This window comes from Schistocerca piceifrons, chromosome 5 (assembly GCF_021461385.2).
Source record: "Schistocerca piceifrons isolate TAMUIC-IGC-003096 chromosome 5, iqSchPice1.1, whole genome shotgun sequence".
Lineage (NCBI taxonomy): Eukaryota > Metazoa > Arthropoda > Insecta > Orthoptera > Acrididae > Schistocerca > Schistocerca piceifrons.
The window spans coordinates 107,207,284-107,231,864 of record NC_060142.1 but is presented as its reverse complement, the minus strand read 5'-3'; the positions used below and the strand labels follow the sequence as shown (position 1 = coordinate 107,231,864).

The following is a 24,581-nucleotide window of genomic DNA, read 5'->3' as shown; positions in this document are numbered from 1 at the left end:
CAGGAACCGCGGTGTTGGCCGTCGAATGGCGCTAGCTGCGCAGCATTTGTGCACCGCCGCCGTCAGTGTCAGCCAGTTTGCCGTGGCATACGGAGCTCCATCGCAGTCTTTAACACTGGTAGCATGCCGCGACAGCGTGGACGTGAACCGTATGTGCAGTTGACGGACTTTGAGCGAGGGCGTATAGTGGGCATGCGGGAGGCTGGGTGGACGTACCGCCGAATTGCTCAACACGTGGGGCGTGAGGTCTCCACAGTACATCGATGTTGTCGCCAGTGGTCGGCGGAAGGTGCACGTGCCCGTCGACCTGGGACCGGACCGCAGCGACGCACGGATGCACGCCAAGACCGTAGGATCCTACGCAGTGCCGTAGGGGACCGCACCGCCACTTCCCAGCAAATTAGGGACACTGTTGCTCCTGGGGTATCGGCGAGGACCATTCGCAACCGTCTCCATGAAGCTGGGCTACGGTCCCGCACACCGTTAGGCCGTCTTCCGCTCACGCCCCAACATCGTGCAGCCCGCCTCCAGTGGTGTCGCGACAGGCGTGAATGGTGGGACAAATGGAGACGTGTCGTCTTCAGCGATGAGAGTCGCTTCTGCCTTGGTGCCAATGATGGTCGTATGCGTGTCTGGCGCCGTGCAGGTGAGCGCCACAATCAGGACTGCATACGACCGAGGCACACAGGGCCAACACCCGGCATCATGGTGTGGGGAGCGATCTCCTACACTGGCCGTACACCACTGGTGATCGTCGAGGGGACACTGAATAGTGCACGGTACATCCAAACCGTCATCGAACCCATCGTTCTACCATTCCTAGACCGGCAAGGGAACTTGCTGTTCCAACAGGACAATGCACGTCCGCATGTATCCCGTGCCACCCAACGTGCTCTAGAAGGTGTAAGTCAACTACCCTGGCCAGCAAGATCTCCGGATCTGTCCCCCATTGAGCATGTTTGGGACTGGATGAAGCGTCGTCTCACGCGGTCTGCACGTCCAGCACGAACGCTGGTCCAACTGAGGCGCCAGGTGGAAATGGCATGGCAAGCCGTTCCACAGGACTACATCCAGCATCTCTACGATCGTCTCCATGGGAGAATAGCAGCCTGCACTGCTGCGAAAGGTGGATATACACTGTACTAGTGCCGACATTGTGCATGCTCTGTTGCCTGTGTCTATGTGCCTGTGGTTCTGTCAGTGTGATCATGTGATGTATCTGACCCCAGGAATGTGTCAATAAAGTTTCCCCTTCCTGGGACAATGAATTCACGGTGTTCTTATTTCAATTTCCAGGAGTGTATACAGCTAGTTTTACCGCTATATATTAAAGTACTGATTTATTATTAGATATTCTGAACATCAACAAGCTAGCAGTCGTCTTATCTCCCTTAGAGCAAGAATTCAAAGGAAAAGATGCACGTTCACGCTTGGCGATAAACGCTTCTCTGAGAGTAGTAACTGCACGTAAGTGGCACAATAAAAGTTATGCGATGGGTCTGTCATTTGGCTTCTTCAAGTATCGGATTTGTCCGGAACACTCCATGTCGACTTCCCTGTTTTTTTTTCATTTCTGCAAATGCCAGCGACGTAGCAGCGGTAGTGTCGAAACTGCGTGGTGGAGTTGAACGTTGCAGTGTCTGTTGGTAGCACCGATTGCGTCAGCATTTCTCTCACACGTCTCTGCCCACCGCAAAGACCAATCTAGTCATTTAGACTTTTGTTCATCATTTTCAGCTATTGTTTTTGAAGAATTCCGATGTGAAGAAATAGCGCACTAGTTGCGTTAATTTTTTTAATGCAGCTGGTGTGCTATTTCTTCACATCGAGAAATCTTTTTATTCCAGTCACTTCGCCATTCCCCAGAGCAATTGGGCTACTTTTTTGTGCCACCTATACTTGCTTCACGCACACAAAGAGAAGGACTGGACGTGATGAAAGCTCAAAAAGTAGTAACACTCCTTCACACAGTGGAAGTAAAATTATGTTCTACTACAATTTCAAAAGAACAATTTCCAATATTTACCGAAAATTGCTAAAATATATAGTATAAAATAAGAATATCGGCACACGGTATTGCCATTGGGATATCGATACATCGAGGAGTTGCTGATAACCAATTTGGCAACAGATATCGGTATTATGAAGACACATCAATTTATCGATATCTTATCAACAGCCCAAATCTGGGGTAGTGCAGAGCTGCGATTCGTCACCGAACACAACGCGGCGCCATTCGCCACCAGTCCGTGCTTGCCAGTCGCGGCATCATTCCAAAGACAGCGGGCCGTGTTACAGTGTAACGGCACACTACAAAGGCGTCGGTAATTCCCTAGTCCTTTTGTTGCTAGAATCCGAACAGTGATGCGGGATCACATAGCATGTTGCAAGGTGTCTATTACTTGTCAAAAAATGGCTCTAAGTACTATGGGACTTAACATCTGAAGTCATCAGTCCCCTAGACTCAGAACTACCTAAACCTAACTAACCTAAGGACATCACACACATCCATGCCCGAGGCAGGATTCGAACCTGCGACCATAGCAGCAGCGCGGTTCCGGACTGAAGCACCTAGAACCGCTCGGCCATTACTTGTCTTCCGATGGCAGACGCAGATGTTAAGGGGTTTCCACATGCTTGCTACACAATATGGCGACCCTCCATTGTGCTGGTCAGACGCGATCGCCTTGAACCCTGACCATGAGTATGTCTGCCTTCACGTCCCATGGAGTCCAACACTGGACCACTGTCTCATCGGAATAACCCACAATTCTGTATACCGCTCGATTCGACCAGCTGGCCAAAGGGAGAGCAGACTCTGTCAGGTGCTGATAACACCGTCTCCCACGAGTATGCGACACTTCCGCATCCTTTCACAGTGTCCGCTCTACATCAGACGTTGTTCACGCCACTTATAGACGTCACCGTGCACTGTAACAACACTGAACGCGAGCAGCACTAATCCGCTACACTGGCCACTCCACTCGTCACACAGAAATGCTGCTCTATAATCACTTACATACTTCTCAATGGTGTATATACGCACGAAGTTACACTGACATCTGACGGAGTCTTCTGGCTGATTCATTTTACTTGTTATGCAGTGTATATTAACTGCCCAGATAATTTCGCTTCAGCGTTTTCTTCTAAATAAATAATTTTACTTTCGCTACACAGTGTGTTTCACAAGTGATGGTCAATAATTCGCTCATGGAAAGTGCAGCTCAAAAGAAGCTAAAAAGCTCCAGTAAACATGGGTCCGCAGATCAATCGTTGCCGGGGTATCGCATTAATTCGAGTTGGGAACCAACTGTAAACGCCCCTGGATACCGCGGTATTTACGTTTGTCTCTCAAGGCTTGGGATCGACTATCTGTTTGTTTACACATGCGCAACTACTTCCAAATTAAAATGGTTCAAATGGCTCTGAGCACTATGGGACTTAACATCTGAGGTCATCAGTCCCCTAGAACTTACAACTACTTAAACCTAACTAACCTAAGGACACCCCACACATCCATACCCGAGGCAGGATTCGAACCTGCGACCGTAGCGGTCGCGCGGTTCCATACTGAAGCGCCTAGAACCGCTCGGCCACACCGGCCGGCGCACCATGGACAGAGGCTACACCAGTGAAGAGTACGCTGACATGCACTTCAGATACGGCAAAGCCCATGGCAGTGCCCTTGAGGCTGCACGATTGTATGAAGAACATTCTTCTCGCCGACAGAAGTACATTTAGCCGGTTACATCTTTACCTTAGAGAAATCGAGAGTTTCGTGCACCGTGTACGAGAAGGTCGACCAAGTTCCATAAACCCGATGTTGAGGAAAGTGTGTTACGCATTGCACACTAACGTCCGAGCACTTCAACAGGGACGATTGGTAGCCAAGAGCGTGTCCTGAGTCATAGCAGCGTGTGGCGGATTTTATATCGACAAATACTCTACCCATATCATCTCCAGCGAGTGCAAGCTCTCAACAATGCAGACTTAACTCCTAGTGAGAATTTCTGTCAATGGGTGCAACAACAGTGTACCCTGAATGAATCTTCTGTTTGTAAGCTGTATTCTGTTCACAGATAAGGCTGGATTTACCCGTAACGGTATTTTTATCTACCGTAACTGCAACATTTCGGTCGATGTCAATCTTAATGCATCACACACATCACGCCATTAGGCATAATTGGATCACACTTCCTACCACAGAGACTAACCGGACAGCAGTACATGTGGTTTCTGCAGACTGTGCTTCCAGATGTACATGATGAAATCCCACTGAACCATCTCCTGAACATGTGGTACATGCATGATGACGCTACAGCACATTTTCATTTACGAGTGCGCCGCCTTCTAGTTCTGACGTATGGTCAACACTCGATAGGTAGAGGAGGGCCTATGCCATGTCCTCCAAGGTCTCCGGAATTAAATTCCATAGATTTCTGTGTGTGGGGTCATGTCAAAAGCGTGGTCTACGTTACGGAGGTCAAGTCTCTTGAGGAATTATAGTTGCGAACTTCCAGCATTTACAGAATTCCCCAGGACTGCCTGAGAGGATTCGCAACTTATTTCAGAGACATTCAGATACGTGGATAACATTTCGAACACCTACTTTAACATTTATGGATGTCAGTTTTACTTGACACTGATTAACAGCAACAGAAAATGTGTTGTATCGCGACAACGGTCGATTTGTGGAACCATGTTTATTGAAGCTTTTTAGCTGCTTTTGGCTTGTGCTTTCCATGTGTGAATTATTGACCATCACTTCCGAAACATCCTGTATAGGAGAAGGAAGTCTTCACACTTCTTGCTATTTGTCTTTTGTTCACTTTTTCTGTAGATGTCTTTTGATGCTCAAAGAAGTCTGTCCTATATGAGGACGCACGTAGATGGTGGTTGACTGTCTTCGCGATGTTGACGTACTCCTCGTGGTCAACAAGATCTTCAGATCTCTCTCCCAGTTTGGATGTCAACTCCGTTCCAGTGGCGGTATCAGGGTATCAGAAATAAGTTAAAGGCTTTGCCTCAGGAGAAGATACTCGTACAACGATTTCTTGACAGCCTTCCCAACCGAATCAGTGCATGCGTCCACGCCTCAGGGAGTGCAAAATCATACTAACAGGTGGGCTCATACTGCCAAGGTCTTTTTAAATTTTATTCGATTTTGTAATCACTTCAATAACTTCAAGTCCTTGGAAATTAATTTCCTTTCCTCCTCACCTTGCCGGTGTCTTCCGTGTTTTTGCCAGCCAGTGTATTTTATCAGTCACAGTCGTCTCCAAATGATGTTAAAATAATGTCGTAATTCGTGCAAAAAAGAATATTTGCGAACAAACTGCACTACTTTTGAAGCCTAGGCTTTTATGCGCAGCTGAGTTCCAACTACGTATTACTCCCAGACCAACGCCGCCCCTAAATTGTCTTGAACTTGACAAGGAACAATCATTCTCAAAGAACCACGTAAAGTAGAACTGGACCTATCTATCATTCTCGCCCGAAGACTGGTTTAATGCATCTCTGCACGCTTCAGTAGTGCAAGGTGCATCCATTTGAACCTGACTACTACATTAGAAGAAACTGCAAAAAGGTGGGAATTTAAGAAGATGGGACCTGGATAAACTGAAAGAACCAGAGGTTGTACAGAGTTTCAGGGAGAGCATAAGGGAACAATTGACAGGAATGGGGGAAAGAAGTACAGTAGAAGAAGAATGGGTAGCTCTGAGGGATGAAGTAGTGAAGGCAGCAGACGATCAAGTAGGTAAAAAGACGAGGGCTAGTAGAACTCCTTGGGTAACAGAAGAAATATTGAATTTAATTGATGAACGGAGAAAATATAAAAATGCAGTAAACGAAGCAGGCAAAAAGGAATACAGACGTCTCAAAAATGAGATCGACAGGAAGTGCAAAATGGCTGAGCAGGGATGGCTAGAGGACAAATGTAAGGATGTAGAGGCTTACCTCACTAGGGGTAAGATAGATACTGCCTACAGGAAACTTAAAGAGACCTTTGGAGAAAAGAGAGCCACTTGTATGAATATCAAGAGCTCAGATGGAAACCCAGTTCTAAGCAAAGAAGGGAAACCAGAAAGGTGGAAGGAGTATATAGAGGGTCTATACAAGGGCGATGTACTTGAGGACAATATTATGGAAATGGAAGAAGATGTAGATGAAGATGAAATGGGAGATACGATACTGCGTGACGAGTTTGACAGAGCACTGAAAGACCTGAGTCGAAACAAGGCCCCGGGAGTAGACAACATTCCATTAGAACTACTGATGGCCTTGGGAGAGCCAGTCCTGACAAAACTCTACCATCTGGTGAGCAAGATGTATGAGACAGGCGAAATACCCTCAGACTTCAAGAAGAATATAATAATTCCAATCCCAAAGAAAGCAGGTGTTGACAGATGTGAAAATTACCGAACTATCAGTTTAATAAGCCACAGCTGCAAAATACTAACGCGAATTCTTTACAGACGAATGTAAAAACTGGTAGAGGCCGACGTCGGGGAAGATCAGTTTGGATTCCGTAGAAATGTTGGAACACGTGAGGCAATACTGACCTTACGACTTATCTTAGAAGAAAGATTAAGGAAAGGCAAACCTACATTTCTAGCATTTGTAGACTTAGAGAAAGCTTTTGACAATGTTGAATGGAATACTCTCTTTCAAATTCTAAAGGTGGCAGGGGTAAAATACAGGGAGCGAAAGGCTATTTACAATTTGTACAGAAACCAGCTGGCAGTTATAAGAAAGGGAAGCAGTAGTTGGGAAGGGAGTGAGACAGGGTTGTAGCCTCTCCCCGATGTTATTCAATCTGTATATTGAGCAAGCAGTAAAGGAAACAAAAGAAAAATTCGAAGTAGGTATTAAAATCCATGGAGAAGAAATAAAAACTTTGAGGTTCGCCGATGACAATATCAGAGACAGCAAAGGACTTGGAAGAGCAGTTGAACGGAATGGACAGTGTCTTGAAAGGAGGATATAAGATGAACATCAACAAAAGCAAAACGAGGATAATGGAATGTAGTCGAATTAAGTCGGGTGATGCTGAGGGAGTTAGATTAGGAAATGAGACACTTAAGGTAGTAAAGGAGTTTTGTTATTTGGGGAGCGAAATAACTGATGATGGTCGAAGTAGAGAGGATATAAAATGTAGACTGGCAATGGCAAGGAAAGCGTTTCTGAAGAAGAGAAATTTGTTAACATCGAGTATAGATTTAAGTGTCAGGAAGTCATTTCTGAAAGTATTTGTATGGAAGTGAAGCATGGACAATAAATAGTTTGGACAAGAAGAGAATAGAAGCTTTCGAAATATGGTGCTACAGAAGAATGCTGAAGATTAAATGGGTAGATCACATAACAAATGATGAAGTATTGAATAGAATTGGGGAAAAGAGGAGTATGTGGCACAACTTGACAAAAAGAAGGGACCGGTTAGTAGGACATGTTTTGAGGCATCAAGGGATCACAAATTTAGCATTGGAGGGCAGCGCAGAGGGTAAAGATCGTAGAGGGAGACCAAGAGATGAATACACTAAGCAGATTCAGAAGGATGTGGGTTGCAGTAAGTACTGGGAGATGAAGAAGCTTGCACAGGATAGTGTAGCATGGGGAGTGCATCAAACCAGTCTCAGGACTGAAGACCACAACAACAACAACATACTGTATTAAAGCCTTGGTTGTCTGCGCTACAGTTCTTATCCTCGACGCTTTCCTGCGTTAGCCAACTGACGATTCCTCGATCCATCAGGATGGGTCCTTTCAACTGACTCCTTCCCTTAATCAGGCACTGCCATAAATATCTTTCCTTCCATTTCGGTTCAGTACCTCTTAATTAGTTCTTACTCATCTAATCTTCAGCATTCCTCTGTAATGCCACATTTTAGAAGCCTCTATTCTCTTCTTATCACAACTGTTTATCGTCCACTTTTCATTTCTGTACAACGCTATACTCCAAATACTTTCAGACTTTCTAACTTTTAAATTTATATTCGTTGTTGACAAATTTCTCTTCTCGACTTCAGTCACCGTCAATTATTTTGCTGCCCAAATAGCAACACTCATCTACTACCTCTAGTGTTTCATTTCCTAACCTAATTCCCTCAGCATTGCCTGATTTAATTCGAGTATATTCTATTACCCCCTCTTTTATTTTTGTTGATTTGCATCTTATAACCTCTTTTCAAAACACTACCCATTCCATTTAACTGCTCTTCCAAGTCCTCTGCCCTCTGGACTCATTTCTTTGAGTGACCAGGAGGCAGTTGTAGCAGTCGTAAGGAAATTGACAGTTATCCGTTTGTGGAAAAACTAAAAGTATGATTAACATACGAACTCCAAAGGACACATACATCATTGAGTGACTAAATTAATGTTACTGGCAGGTGGGTTATGTTTTTCTAAAATTGACTTTGCAGATAGCTGCTAACAACCTCTTGTACATGAGGCAACATGGACAATTGAAGCCGTAAGATATACGGCGTAAACGTCATTTATAGAAATGGAGTTTCTGCGACGGCAGCCCCACAATCTTGTGGGTCAAGTCATTGGCAGTTTATCGCCCTTTCAAAACACTATATTGCGAGTTTGGGGGCACAGAGCTGAGTTGATTATCTGGAGGTTAGCAGCAAGTTTTGGGTATTCGGTCTAAGCACCTGCGAGGCAGTTAATAACTTCTGCGTTTGTAATAATTTTGATAGCAGTAACCGACACAGTATTGAACGCGGATAATGCACATTTAAATTTGACGCTGTTATCTGTGATACCAGTGCTTAACTGTCGCAGCACCCATATGTCAGTAGGCATACACGCCCTACGATCTTTACTAAGAATTCTCCATGTATGTCTTGATGTTTCAGGTCGGCACGACAAAGCCTAGAGAATATCTTAAGCTCGTCACCTTGCCGTCTGAGAATTCGACCTCCGTGACCATCCAAGAACTGGTGGCGCCAGTTGACGTTGTCGGCGAGTAAGTAACTCTTGTTGTGTTTGGTACTTATTTAATCGTCACATTTATGTGGGTCCTTGCTCGGGGAGTACTTATAACTGTCTATCTCTAGGGTGAAAAGGAACTAACCTCGCAAAGATTGACTCTGACACCCATCAGCTAGCTCGTATTCATGACACCCATCAGCTAGCTCGTATTCAGTGTACACTGTAGGTACATCGATAGAGCTGGTGCTCTATTTAATGCTCGGGAGGCGGCTGAGTGGGATGGTTAATTGACGACAACGTTTCTGGTTCGGCTTTAGTGTTCAACCATTAACAGTGGAGGATTAATTTCTCCGAGAAACCTGTAGTGTGCTTCAAAATGGATTCCTCGACTCCTGCATTGTTGCTGCAGATGTTTTGGATAGTAGGGGTTTTTTACTTGTCGTATGTCTGATTTTACTGTCGTCAGAGCGAAAGAATATCCTGAAAAACAGCTAAAACATGTAAAAAGCTCGAAAGGTACCAAAGAAAACAGCGAAAGGTATTGCGGAAGTGTTCTTGCGTTTTAAAAGATATGATGAAAGTGCATCGATAAAATGTAGCATGTTTGATTAGATACAAATTAAAAAGAACGGAAGTAGTTTAAGGACTGATTGTGTTATTATGGTCACTTAAATTTGAATTTATTTTATTATGTTACACATGTTGTTCATGTGCATACACACAGAAAAACTCGATGCTCGAGGCATTGGTTTACTATGTTTCTGTTTATTGTTTATGCTTATTTGTACAGACACCCAAATCCATAAATGGTATTATAAATATGGATATATGTGGGTGTGCCAAACTTGGCGCATATATCCCACATTGTTATGCAAAAATCGCTGTGTGTGCGGGGGGTGGGGGGGGGCGGCGGTAAGAACGATCTTTCTATCATAGTTCGGGAGACTGGACGTCGTAAAAAATGAGAAGCGTGAAAAACTCATTGTGCGTGAAAAACTCATTATTATTTCTGTGTTACTAACTGCATTCACAATTAGTTTCGCAGACAGTATCCACATATGCTGCTGGATGTATCTACAGTAATTATACCTCGTAAGACACGTAATTCATGAGATATAACGCCATAAACACCGAGATGCGTAAAAAATATATTACGTCTTTGCTCCTAACTCTATTCGCAACATATTTCGCAGACAGTATCCACAAATGCCGCTGAATGTACATACACCAATACAGGGTGGGGTGGCTAAAATAGTTTCTGGAGATATCTGGGACACTACAGCCCGGATGAAAAAAGGTTGTAATGAAAATTCTTCGTCTCGAAAAGGGATTTGCAATGACATTAAACTCGACCGCCCTGCGTAGGGTTGCTAGCTGTTGTCACAGATACGTGGAAAACCACAAATTTATGCGCGGGACTTGAGAAAAAAACGGGACCTGCCTCGAAATGTACAGCAACGAGAGAAAAACAACTCTAATCATTTTTGACCAGTAGTATTTAAAATCTGAAACAAAATTAACAAAATAAACTCTTCGCTATTACAAAGTAATCATCACAAATTTTTTTTAACACAAATCGTTAAATAAAGCATTTTGCGCAGTCAATAATTTTTTTTAGAGGAGTACTTGTTTTGGGACTTGACACATTTGAGCAATTTTTTATTCTTAAAAACGCAATTAAAAAACCTTTGTAATTCTACAGGAAGTAAATTTTTACTTCCAGTTCCACCTTCAAGTGTTCAACACCCAATCTGTTTCTTGAATCAGTCAAGGCGTTTCCAAAAAGGGAAAATTCCCTCTCAGCAATGGCGTTAGAACATGGAACGGACACAATAAACTGGAAAATCTTTAATAAGTTCTTTAATAAGTATACTAGAGTTCTGATTTCTGATATAGTTCATACCAAGTTTCATAGGGAGATTTTTTTCATTTGATACTGGTGCTTGTTTACGCTTCTCAGTAGTTTTATTTGCAATACTGCAGAACTCATTATAACGTTCGTCCATATCTGAGTTTGGTGAGTGGCAATTTTTCGCAACACACAGTCACATCCTTGTATACCTAAATGTATTTTCCAAAGCAAATATTCACATTACTGCCAAATTATTATTTTCCTAAAAATTTTTGTACCATGTAATCAAAACAATTTTGGCAGACGTTTGTTCATCAATTGTGAATCTGGTGAGGACATTTGAGTAAATAAATTAAAAGAATTTGTCGTTAATTATTTCCTCTTTTTTAGGCGTAAAACTATCAGAGTGTTGCAGGTTTCACATAATAAAGCATTACTTTTGTCCAAAAACATGACGGCATTCTGGTTCAAATGACTCTAAGCACTATGGGGCGTAACATCTGAGGTCATCAGTCCCCTAAACTTAGAACTACTTAAACCTAACTAACCTAAGGACATCACACACATCCATGCCCGAGGCAGGATTCGAACCTGCGACCGTAGCAGCAGCGCAGCTCCGGACTGAAGCGACTAGAACCGCTCGTCCACAGCGGCCGGCGACGGCATTCTGAATGAATTTTAAAGCGTTACCTAGAAATCCATGAAAACATTGTTTTCTTTGCCTGGTTGTCATCGAAATATTTTCCTAATAAAACTGGACAGTTATATCCAAGAGATGATTAGATATGAAACTGTTCTTGTGCCATATGAGTTGCCACAGTTGATACAGCGTTTGATGCTGCTTGCATCAGAATTTTTTTGCTGTGTGCATGGAGCAGCAAGTGGAGGTTGTCGTGATGCAACAGCAAGATGATGCTAAACGGCGGAACTTTTAAAAAGAGAGGAGGCTGTACACTCTAAGAAATTAAAATGCACCACAAAGGAATTACTTTAATGAGATGAAAATCGTTAGAAATGATGTACGTGTACGGCAAACAAATGATTACAATTTCATAGAAATTCAGGAGAAAGAGCTTCAGAAGTTGAGCAAGTCAATAACGGGTTGATCCACTTCTGGCCATTATGCAAGCAGTTATAGGGCTTTGCACGGATTGACAGAGTTGTTGTACGTTCTCCCGAGGAATATCGTGCCAACTTGTGTCCAATTTGCACGTTTGATGTTTAAAATCGTGAGCTGGTTCGAGATCCCTGCCCATAATACTTCAAATGTTCTCAATTAGGGAGAGATCTGGTGACCTGGCTGGCCAAGACAGATTTTGGCAAGTACGAAGGCAAGCAGCAGAAACTGTCGCCGCATATGGGTGGGCATTACCTTGCTAAAATGTAAGTCCAGGATGGCCTACCAAGAAGGGCAACAAAACGGGGCGTACAATGTTGCAGGCATACTGCTGTTCTGTAAGGGTGTCGCAGATATCAAACACCGATGTGGTGTCGTGTATGAATACGATCCTGCAGACGTCACAAAGTTGGCAATGGAAATGCACGTTTCTGCCAGGCACCGATAGCGGTCACACGGGATCTGGTGGACCCAATGGTGCGCGCCCACTGAGCCATGCCAGCAGTGGCTCTGTAGTATGGTCGCCCTCTGCCACTGCGATATGGGACAGCCAGTCGCAGCCCCACAGCAAGCTCGCAGTCGGAACCCCTTCGCTATGTGATGCTACGCAGACAGTGGCTAGTCGTAGCTCTGACGTCACTGCTCATGCTTTAGTTCAGAGAGCCTCATCCTTATTGCTACTGTCTGAACTGGTCTCTATTTCTTGCTTCATTATTTGTAATGAGTCTTCATATGCTAGGAGAAATACAAGCTAATTAAATCTTCTGTTTACTATGTTAATTGGTTCGCTAGTAATTTCTGCTCCTGTCCACCTTTCTTACGATGACAGTAGCCTCACCACTTTGTACGAGACGTGAGTCAAATGAAAACCTTAAATTTTTTAAAAAATATTATCTATTGTGCAGAAATGGTACAAAGCTGTATCACTTTTCAACATAATCTCCCCCACGCTCAATGCAAGTCCTCCACCGCTTACAAAGTGCATAAATTCCTTTAGAAAAAAATTCTTTTGGTAGTCCGCGCAACCACTCATGCTCCGCGTGGCGTACCTCTTCATCAGAACGGAACTTCTTTCCTCCCATTGCATCTTTGAGTGGTCCAATCACATGGAAATCACTTGGGGAAAGGTCTGGTGAATATGGTGGATGAGGAAGACACTCAAAATGCAGGTCTGTGATCGTTGCAACTGTTGTACGTGCAGTGTCGGGGCTTACATTCTCATGTTGCAAAAGGACACCTGCTGACCGCAATCCACGTCGCTTTGATTTGATTGCAGGCCGCAGATGACTTTTTAGGAGATCTGTGTACGATGCACTGGTGGCAGTGGTCCCTCTAGACATGTAATGCTCCAAAATGACGCCTTTTTCGTCCCAAAAGAGAGTCAGCATAGCCTTCCCTGCTGATGGTTCTGTTCGAAACTTCTTTGGTTTTGGTGATGAGGAATGGCTCCATTCCTTGCTCGCTTTCTTCGTTTCCGGTTGGTGGAAGTGAACCCAGGTTTTGTCCCCAGTAACGATTATTGCAAGGAAGCCATCACCTTCTCGTTCAAAGCGCCGAAGAAGTTCTTCACAAGCATCAACACGTCGTTCTGTCATTTCAGGAGTCAGCTGCCGTGGCACCCATCTTGCAGACACTTTGTGAAACTGGAGCACATCATGCAAAATGTGGCGTGCTGACCCATGACTAACCTGTAAACATGCTTCAATGTCAGTCAGTATCACTCTGCGGTTTTCCTTCACTATGGCTTCAACTGCTGCAATGAACCGTGGAGTCACAACTCGTTGTGCCTGATCTGGACGAAGAGCATCTTCCACTGAAGCCACACCATTTGCGAACTTCCTGCTCCATTCGTAGACTTGCTGCTGTGACAAACATGCATCACCGTACTGAACCTTCATTCGTCGATGAATTTCAATAGGTTTCACACCTTCACTACGCAAAAGCGGAATAACAGAACGCTGTTCTTCCCTGGTGCAAGTCGCAAGTGGGGCGGCCATCTTTATACTGATACTTGTAAGGTGCCTCTTAAATGAGGAAGACATTTTTACCAGTTTTAATAAATTATTGTCTCTTATTGATGTATTCACGACAGTTAGGAAATGCTGTAGTCCGTAGCCGGCCATGAGTCGGAGAGCATTTCCCACGCTGGCTGGCTAGGTGACGAAGCGACCATATGTCGCGCGTAGTGGGGTGGGGCTCGGCGCTGGACCGTAGCAACAAGCCTCAGCCTAGGAAATATACACGACGGGAAGTACCGCCATCTTGGCGCCAAAGTCACCGATTTTGTTTATTTATATTTAATAATTAAAGTAATTTATGACAACATGAATATTAGGAGGAGCCTCTGGATGTTTAAAACTATTTATCATAATTTTGCCTCAAAATTCACACCCGTTCATTAACAAATGCATATCTTAGTAAGTACGAACTTGATCGGAAATCCACGAACTGTGACGAAACTAGTAACAGACTGCGCGCCAAAGTCGGCAGTCGTCGTTAAGAGCTCTTTCTGTCTTGTTCGATGTGTAGCCATACTATCGGTTACGAGTAGTTTGTGACATGAGTGTTTCATTATTGATCTAATAGGAATAAAAGTGATATTACGGCATTCTGAATGTTAATTTCGAGTAAATAGATACCCCAAAATTGATCGACAGCAATTTCAGATAATTAGCTTCTACCGACAGAGACATCCAATGCGCCAATGAAGAATCTGCACGGGACGACATTTACGAGAGCTGCACTGCGCACAGGTAGGAGGAAATCCAACAACACGACCCACCAAAGGAAGGTCCGACTTACACTCGCGAATTCCGGGTGGAAATGCTGACCAGTTATACTGTACGTCACATATACCACCCTCTACGGACTCGCGGCTAAGCTGAGTAATAACAGTATCAGTTTAGAAGCGAGGGTATATTGCATACTGCGACGGTATGTGTGCATCCGCACTATGCTGCCATTCTGCACGCTGTTTGTAGCACGCTTACCAACTTACAGGACAACGCCGAGAAATTTCGATTTGTTATTACAAATTTGAGGTTTTCATTTGACTCACCCTCGTAGCTAACCACTGCCAGAGGCATCTTCAAACACGTCTTCGGCCTAGAATGTCATTGACTGGAGTATAAATGTCTTGAGTGACGAGTCCACACTTCGAACTGAGCCCCGCTGATCAGCGCAGAAGTGTCTGGAGACGGCCTGGACAGCAGTGGGAGACCAATGCGACTGTCGCCCGCCATGCGGCCTGACAGACAAGGGTGATGGGCGGGGGTGCCACTTCATTTCATAGCAGGACCCCTGTGGTGGCCATTCGTGGTACCTTTAGGTACCCTTACAGCACAGCGGTACTTCGACGATATTCTACACCCTTTTGTTGCCCTTCATGCAAGTCCGCATACGGCGAGATTTCTACTCCTTGTCTTCGTGCTTGCTAAATCTTACCTTGGCCAACAAGGTCGGATCTCTCCCCAACTGAGAACGTTTGGAACGTTACGGGCCTCGAAGCAGCTCAGGTTTTTGTCAATCTAACGCGCCAATTGGATAGAATTGGGCATGGTATCCCTCTGGACCGCAGCCCGTCGCCTTGCGGTACCGTTCTCGCTTCCCGCGCATGGCGTCCTGGGTTCGAATCCCGGCGGGGTCAGGGATTTTCTCTGCCTCGAGATGTCTGGGTGTTGTGTTATCTACATCATCATCATTCATCCCCATTACGGTCGGAGGAAGGCAATGGCAAAGCACCTCCGCTAGGACCTTGCCTAGTCAGCGGTGTGGGTCTCCCTACGCTCCTTGGAGTATGAGACCTCATCATCATTATCGTCATCATCATCATCATCCCTCTGGAGGACATCCAGCAACACCGTTAATCAACGCCAAACCGAGTACCTGCTTGCATAAGGACCAGAGGTGGACCAATCCATTATTGACTTGCTCAATTTGTAAATCATCGAATTTTTCTGAAATTCTAGTCAATTGTTGGCATATACATGTACATCACAGCTACCGATTTCCGTCCTATTTGGATATTTCCTGTTTCATCTTTCGTTTTTTTCTTGTCTTAGACTGTATTTGACAGCTGTGGGGTCGTGGTGTCCACAGCGGACTGAACTCAGAGATCTACGCCAGGGTCACAGCGTTAGCCAGGAAGTGGCTGCGAGGTTTGAGTCACTTAACTCAACGGATGACAGATTTCACACTCGTCGATTGTCGGAAGCGGTAGAATGAGACATACCACGAGTGCAGGAGTGTATCACGTGCAATGGTGATTTGACACGGCGTCTGAAATATCCCGCCGCGCTCACCCTTTCGAGAGGTCCTGGTGGGGCAATCTTTATGGAGGACATAAGGGAAATTTTTGGAAATTTGTGACAAGGTCTTATGGGACCAAACTGCTGAGGTCATCGGTCCCTAAGCTTACACACTACTTAATCTAACTTAAACTAACTTACGCTAAGGACGACACACACACACCCATTCCCGACCGTGGACTCTAACCTCTGACGGGGGGGCCGCGCGGACCAGTGAAAAGACGCCTTGGACCCCGGACATAGGACTGCGATGCTCACTGAACAGTCAATAACATCTGAACTGATACAGCTAGAAAATAACAAAGCACATCAAATAAAAGTAAAAATAAGACAGGTATGTACGTTTAAATGCGGGCTCGACCGGACCAGTAGTTCTTATGCTATTATCAAAAATTCTAAAATTAATTTAGCGTTAAAATTGATAAATGTTTAACGCCTTGGACGATTTTTAAAAACACTACTTCCTCATGGATGGTGTTTCTGGAGCTTTATCAGAACGTACTAATTGCATTTTTGTATGTATTACATACATTGAACTGTAAGCCAGATTGTGAATTCCAAGGTATAGAAATGTTGTTTTCACATGAAATAAACAGAAAATTAATTAAAGTATCAGCGGTATGGTAAACTAGACTAAGGTATCTACCCATAAGTGTATCTATTTCAATATGTTTGCAATTTTTCTACAGAAAAGTATCATGGAATAACTATCATAATTAGCAGAATGTCAACAAAAAGCTGAAGACAGCATTAGAAAACTGAGGAAATTTCGGTATAGAAAGATGTGTAATATATGTAAGTTAAATAAAAGTTAAATGTTTAAGAAATGCATGAGAAATAAATGTATGGCAACTTGCGCAATGAGAGACCAAATGCATAAATAGCCAGTGGGCATCTCACATAGCAGCAGTTGATTTGGAGTCCTGGAAGAGAGCGGACATGCATATTGCATATCTCAACAAATGAACTGCAACCTTCAAAGTGTATGGAATTTTTATAAGCAATATTTTGGGGATTTGTATATTCACGCACCTCAGCACTGAAGAATCAGAAATTTTACGGGGAATATTTCTTGAACTTATAAATATTCTTATGAGTTAGTGTGAGCTTTCTGGACTTTTGATAATTTTTCATGAATTAGCCAGTGTCAGACTTTTCTTAGTTTGCCAGAACTAGTTAATAGTGCAGTGGGCTGCTCTGAACAGTAGGTTCACAAAACATTGAGATATGTTGGGTTAGTTGAACAATAAAAACAATTAATAAACATTATTTATTTTAAATCAAAATCCGTGTAAGTTGAGAACGATATTTAATTTTATCGTCAGTTATCAATCCTAACTGCATTTGTGTGAATTACTCTATTGTCAGTATAACGATTTATTGGATATTGCAACGGTCTGTTAGTTTTCCCCTGTTGCACACTTTTGTGACTCGGTAAATGATTATTTGTTATACTGTAATTCTTTCAAAAGATCTTCAATGTCGTCTACTTTTTGGGCATAATTTTGTGCTCGCTGCATTAATGGTTATTCCCATCCTCTACTTCATAGCTACCCGCTAGCCTTTCTAATATCTTCGACATTACTTATTACTCTTCTCTTGTACTACGAATGGAATTATCTCTGCATCTTCTGTATTTAAGGATTATCGTTCCCACATCTCTCTGGAACCCAAACTGATCTTTCCTGAGCTTGTCCTCTAGCACTTTTTCCCTTTTTTTCTAAATAATTCGTGTCGATATTTTGGAACTGATGCTTCGATAGTATTTTGGACTGTCAGCACCTGACTTTGTTTTTGAATTGGGGTAATTGCATTCTCTCTGAACTGTGAGAGTATTTCACCTGTCTCAAATATCTTACACACGAGGTAGAATAATTTCGTAATTCGAGGGAATGCCGTTCGCTACAAAGTCCTTGTTTCGGTGCTCTGTCAAATTCTTCTCACAGTATCACATCTCCAATGTCTTCTCTTCGTATAATATTATTGTCGAGTTTGTTTCACTTATACAGGCTTTCTATATATGCTTTTCATGTTCCAGGTTTCCCTTCTTTGCTTAGTACTGCCTTGCCATTTGAGCTCTTGATTTCAGACGTCTGCTTTTCTCCACATGTCTCTCTTAATTTCCCTAAAGGCGGCACTTATCTTTCCACTTGCTATGCATATTTCTAGCCTTGCAATTAACCTCTAGACATTCGCGCTTAGCCATTTTATACTTTCTGCCAGTCTATTTTTTGACCCCCTTATTCCCTTTCACCTGCTTCATTTGTTGCATTTTCATATTTTCTCCATTCATCAATTAAAATCAATATCTCCTGTGTTATCCGAGTGTTTCTACTCAGATGCCTGTGCGATTCTCTGTCGCTTTTCATGTTCTGTAACTCAAAGCTACCCATTCATCTTCTATTGCAGTACTTTCCCCATCTTCAGTCCAACATTATCTAATGCTCTCTCTGAAACTCTCAACAGCTTCCGGTTCCTCCAATTTATCCAGGTCCTAACTCCTTGATTTCCTACCTTTATGCACTTTCTTCAATTTTAATCTGCAGTTCAGATCCAATATGTAATGATTAAAATCCACATCTGGCCCTGGAAGTATCTTAAAATTTTAAAATTTGGTTTCGAAATCTCTGTCTTATCATTACATAATCACTCTGAAAGCTTCAACTGTCTTCAGATTTTTTTTTAGTATACAATCTTCTATCATGATTCTTGAATAATGCATTTGCGGAGATTAAATTACGGTCAGTGCAACATGCTATTGGGCGGTGTCCTCTTTCATTCCTTTCTCCCAGTCCATGTTCTCCTACTATTTTCCCTTATCTTCTTTTTGTAGCTGCTGAATTTCAGGCACTCATCGCAATTAATTTTTTCTCTCTGTGAACTACTCGTACCTAAATATCTCATCATGCATTCTTTCTGTCTTTCGTTTGCAGAGCTAGTTGGCATTATAAGCTTGTACTACCGTTATGTGTCTGGGTTGGTTTCTATTTGGCCGTGATAATGCGTTGACTATGCTGTTCATAGTAGCTTAACTATATTCTAATTTTCTTCTTCGTTGGTAGACCAACTCCTGCATTTACCACTGTTTGTGTTTATAACCGTGTACTGACCTGACAAGAAGTCATATTGTCATACATCAAGGTACCCTTTGGCGCACACTTCAAACTATTGCAGCCTGTCGGCGCTGCAGTCGGTGAAAAATCCACGATGATGGTAGCGGGAAATTAGGAAATGCAAGATGGCCACAGTGCAAGAAAGTTGTGATGAAGAATTTGAAAATGTAAATGGCGCCTGTGGGAAAATAAGAAATGCAACGTGTTTGTGGTGAGAAATTAAAAAAAGCCAATGATGGCGAAAGCAGCCAAGTTATGCTTTGTACCTCCTCTCTGCCCCCCTCCCCAAACACCCCTAATAAATCTCAGCGCCATTTTTACGCTGTTCAGGTGCCTGTTACATGCTACACTGAGTTCGAAGATATGTAGTATTTCCGAAAAGGTTACGTAAGCTTCACTTGAATTGGTATTATATTCAAATTTATTAGCACCTAATGGCGTTAAGGGGCGTAGGACGTTAAACGGGCCGACTTGGAGCAGGAAAGGCACCACAGGACATTTTAATTTCCACTGTCTATACTTTTACAAATAAATTTATAAAACTTAGTCAGTATGACCAGGAAGGATTCAGGATTCACACTCATAAAGTAGAAGCTCAAAAACACAACGAAATTAATTTTTTCTACATGTCAAATTTGGTCATTTTTTTCACTTACTATTGGCTGCATGTGTTGCTATAGGTACCCTTTACTTCATAAGTAAGAGAGATTCTTCGATGAATTTTGCGCAGTACACAAACCATACCTACAGGTGTATGAAATTCTAGAATTTATTTAATTTATGAAAAAATGAATGAGCTGTTACATTTTATACTTCATGTTTAGAAAAAACTCAAATTTTATAGTCAATTATCTCAATTTTTACCAAAGTTTCTAATATATTTGGTAAATTCTAGAGTTCTGCAATTAAGAGTTTATCTTTAATATCAGTGCAAAATTCATCAAAGAATCTCTCTTCCTTATGAAGAAAAGTGTACCTAGAGCAACAAATGCAGCCAATAGTAAGTGGAAAAAATGATCAAATTTGGCATGCCAAAAAATTATTTTGTTATGTTTTTGAACTTCTACTGCTACGAGTCTGAATCCTGAATCCTCCCTGGTCATGCTGACAAAGTCTTATGAATGTATTTGTGAAAGTATAGATAGTGGAAATTGAAATGTCCTGTGGTGCCTCTCCTGCTCCAAGTTGGCCCGTTTGACGTCCTATCCCCGTTAAGTTCAAACATAATTTCACTTTGAAATTGCGTACATTGGCGCCATCACAAAGGGACACACACACACACACACACACACACACACACACACGCACACTACAAAATTTTCCGCTTTTATAAATACTGTATTGTGTCGTCTTTAAATTTCATCTCATACAAGCGTAAACAACACAAAAAAAAAGAAAATGACTGCAGTGTTTCCACATCTGTCTCATCATCGTTATAAGCAGTACATTTTATCTGTCTGTAGTGCTTACTTTAACGAAGCGATAACATTGTAATATATTATAGAAGAAATGATAGAAACACCAAATAAAAGTACGAGAGATATAAATTGTACTATTTTCTTTTTTTTTTTGCATTTTCACACAATAAATCACAGAAAACGTGGATTTACGATCACAGACAGTGTAAACATACAAGTTTAATCATCACCTTCAACACTTTTTCCAACACCATTTACTGTAAACAGGACGTTGTCACAATCTGAGTAAGAATTTGAGACAATTCCATTAAACAGACTAGTTTTGATTACTGTGGTTACCATAATAAAATCAAAATGAGATCAAAATCTTTAATGCACTACATGTTAAGCAAGTGTGCTATTTCCTGACTCACGTCTGAAACAGCATTTACATGACAACCAAATCGAATGCAAATCACGTACATTGTGCCACTGTTGAGAAACTCTGGTTCCCCAGCGCAGATGGTACAGAATCTAGACGGCAGATATATTTTGCACTCTTTCAGATAAAGCAGCACTGTCGCTCCAAATCTGATGTTGACTGCTTTCGAAGATAGCAAGAAAACTGATCGCTCCGTCAATTTATTCGGACTATTCCAATCATGAATGTCAAGTGCTTCTTCATTCTCTTTCTCTCATGGTTATAGACAATCCACAAACGAAATTACCTGACACATTGTCATTGTTGTCATGTTACAGCAAATCAACAACAAACTGCACTTCCATGTTACAGCAGAAATTGCAACATTGTAAAATTAATATGGGGTGTGTCCACCCTTTGCCTTTATAATAGATTGACGTCTGTTGAGAAGATTTTCAATGATGTATGTGAATATCTATGGTGGGATGGCAGCCCATACTTCTTCAAGAGCCGAAACAGATAAGGTAGTGATGTTCACTGCTGAGGTATGTAGCGAAGTAGTTGTTCCACCTCATCCCAAAGTCCATTTCAGGAATATTAATATCCATAGACCGTTGTCTCATAGATGATGCTTTACAGTAAGATGCACTGTCAAGCTGACACAAACGGTGATGGTCATGAGAGACACAGCTGGGCCTCTTTGTTAAGCATAATAGGTCCGCTGATTTTTACGATTTACATAAACGATCTGGTTGATGGTATTGACAGTGGCATTAGACTGTTCGCCGATGATGCAGTAGTCTACAGGAAAGTAGTATTTCACGAAAGTTGTGAACAAATCAACGATGATTTGCAGAAAATAAACGCGTGGTGTAATGAGTTGCAGTTATCTCTCAATATTAGTAAGTGTAACCTACTGCGTATAACAAGGCGAAAATCCCCATTAATGTACGAGTACAAAATAAGTGCCCAGTCTTTGGAAGGGGTAACATCCGTCAAGTATCTGGGTGTGACTATTCTAAATGATCTCAAATGGAATGATCAGATTACACAAGTAGCGGGTAAGGCGAACTCTAGATTGCGGTTTGTTGGTAGAATCCTGAAGCGATGCAGTCTTTCAACAAAGGAAATAGCTTACAATACGTTAGTTCGTCCAGTCTTGGAGTATTCTTCGTCTGTATGGGACCCTTACCAGTTGGGTCTGATTCATGAGATTGAGAAGGTCCAAAGAAGAGCGGCAAGATTCGTGACTGGTACATTTAGCCATCGCGAGAGCGTTACAAATCTCATAGAAAGTTTGAAGAGGGACACACTTGCAGATAGGCGACGCGCTAAACAGAAGGGACTGCTCACTAAATTTCGAAATCTGATCTTCGCCGAGGATGTAGAGCGTATATTATTACCACCGTTGGCTACCGGAGTATACAGGGTGGTCCATTGATCGTGACCGGGCCAAATATCTCACGAAATAAGCGTCAAACGAAAAAAACTACACAGAACTAAACTTGTCTAGCTTGAAGGGGGAAACCAGATGGCACTATGGTTGGTTCGCTAGATGGCGCTGCCATAGGTCAAACGGATATCAACTGCGTTTTTTAAAAATAGGAACCCCCATTTTTATTACATATTCGTGTAGTACGTAAAGAAATATCAATGTTTTAGTTGGACCACTTTTTTTGCTTTGTAATAGTCACAAACACATGGCTCACAATTGTATACGAACAGTTGGTAACAGGTAGGTTTTTTAAATTAAAATGTGAAACGTAGGTACGTTTGGACATTTTATTTCGGTTGTTCTAATGTTATACAAGTACCTTTGTGATCTTATCATTTCTGAGAGTGCATGCTGTTACAGCGTGATTACCTGTAAATACCACATTAATGCAATAAATGCTGAAAATAATGTCCGTCAACCTCAGTGCATTTGGCAATATGTGTAACGACATTCCTCTCAACAGCGAGTAGTTCGCCTTCCGTCATGTTCGCACATGCATTGACAGTGCGCTGACGCATGTTGTCAGGCACTGTCGGTGGATCGCGATAGCTAATATCCTTCAACTTGACCCACAGGAAGAAATCCGGGGACGTCAGAATCGGTGAACGTGCGGGCCATTCCACCTGTTATGAAATATGCTGTTCAATACCGCTTCAACCGCACGCGAGCTATGTGCCGGACATCCAACTGGTTGGAAGTACATCGCCATTCTGTCATGAAGTGAAAAATCATGTAGTAACATCGGTAAAACTTCGGTAAAACATTGCCATCGATAAAATGGGGGCCTATTATCCTTCCTCCCATAATGCCGCCAAGGTTGCTGATGTTCCACTTGTCGCAGCCATCGTGGATTTTCCGTTGTCCAATAGTGCATATTATGCCGGTTTACGTTACCGCTGTTGGTGAATGACTCTTCGTCGCTAATTAGAACGCGTGCAAAAAATCTGACATCGTCCCGTAATTTCTCTTGTTCCCAGTGGCAGAACTGTACACGACGTTAAAATTCGTCGCCTTGCAATTCCTGGTGCATAGAAATATGGTACGGGTGCAATCGATGTCGATGTAGCATTCTCAACACCGACGTTTTTGAGATTGGCGATTCTCGCTCAATTTGTCTGCTACTGATGTGCGGATTAGCCGCGACAGCAGCTAAAACACCTACTTGGGCATCATCATTTGTTGCAGGTCCTGGTTGACGTTTCACATGTGGCTGAACATTTTTTGTTTCCTTAAATAACGCATCTATCCGGCGAACGGTCCGGACACTTGGATGACGTCGTCCAGCCCGTTGGGCATTTTGATCACAATAGCCATACATCAACACGATATCGACCTTTTCGCAATTGGTAAAGGGTCCATTTTAACACGGGTAATGTATCAGGAAGCAAATACTGTCCGCACTGGCGGAATGTTACGTGATATCATGTACTTATACGTTTGTGACTATTACAGCGCCATCTGTCACAAAGCGAAAAAAGTGGGCCAACTAAAACATTCATATTTCTTTACGTACAAAACGAATATGTAATAAAAAATGGGGGTTCCTATTTAAAAAAACGCAGTTGATATCCGTTTGACCTATGGCAGCGCCATCTAGCGGGCCAACCATAGCGCCATTTTTTCCCCCTTCAAGCTAGACGAGTTTCTTTCTTTGTAGTTTTTTCGTTTGATGCTTATTTCGTGAGATATTTTGTCCGGTCACTATCAATGGACCACACTGTATGTAGATGTAGATGTAGAAACTGCTCCTTTAGTGCACGTAGTACATATTGCTGATAAATGTCTTAATGCCTTTCCACATTTAACGTTTCCATAAAAGCAATGAGCGAAACACACCCTAATCATGAAAAACACTCTCATACCGTAACATGATCAACACCTTCTCTTCCTCCTCCTCCTCCTCCTCCTCCTCCTCCTTCATACTTCACTGATGGCAGGTAAT

At 42.6% G+C, this 24,581-nt stretch overlaps 1 protein-coding gene across 1 annotated transcript in view; it reads left to right on the top strand.

The window, feature by feature from the left end:
- Positions 1-24,581, top strand: part of LOC124798209 (venom dipeptidyl peptidase 4-like) — a 301,929-nt gene that overhangs the window by 157,587 nt on the left and 119,761 nt on the right. Inside the window, exon 8 of the mRNA XM_047261512.1 lies at positions 8,862-8,971. Coding sequence (XP_047117468.1) covers positions 8,862-8,971 — 110 coding nt within the window. The remainder of the gene's footprint in view (positions 1-8,861; positions 8,972-24,581) is intronic.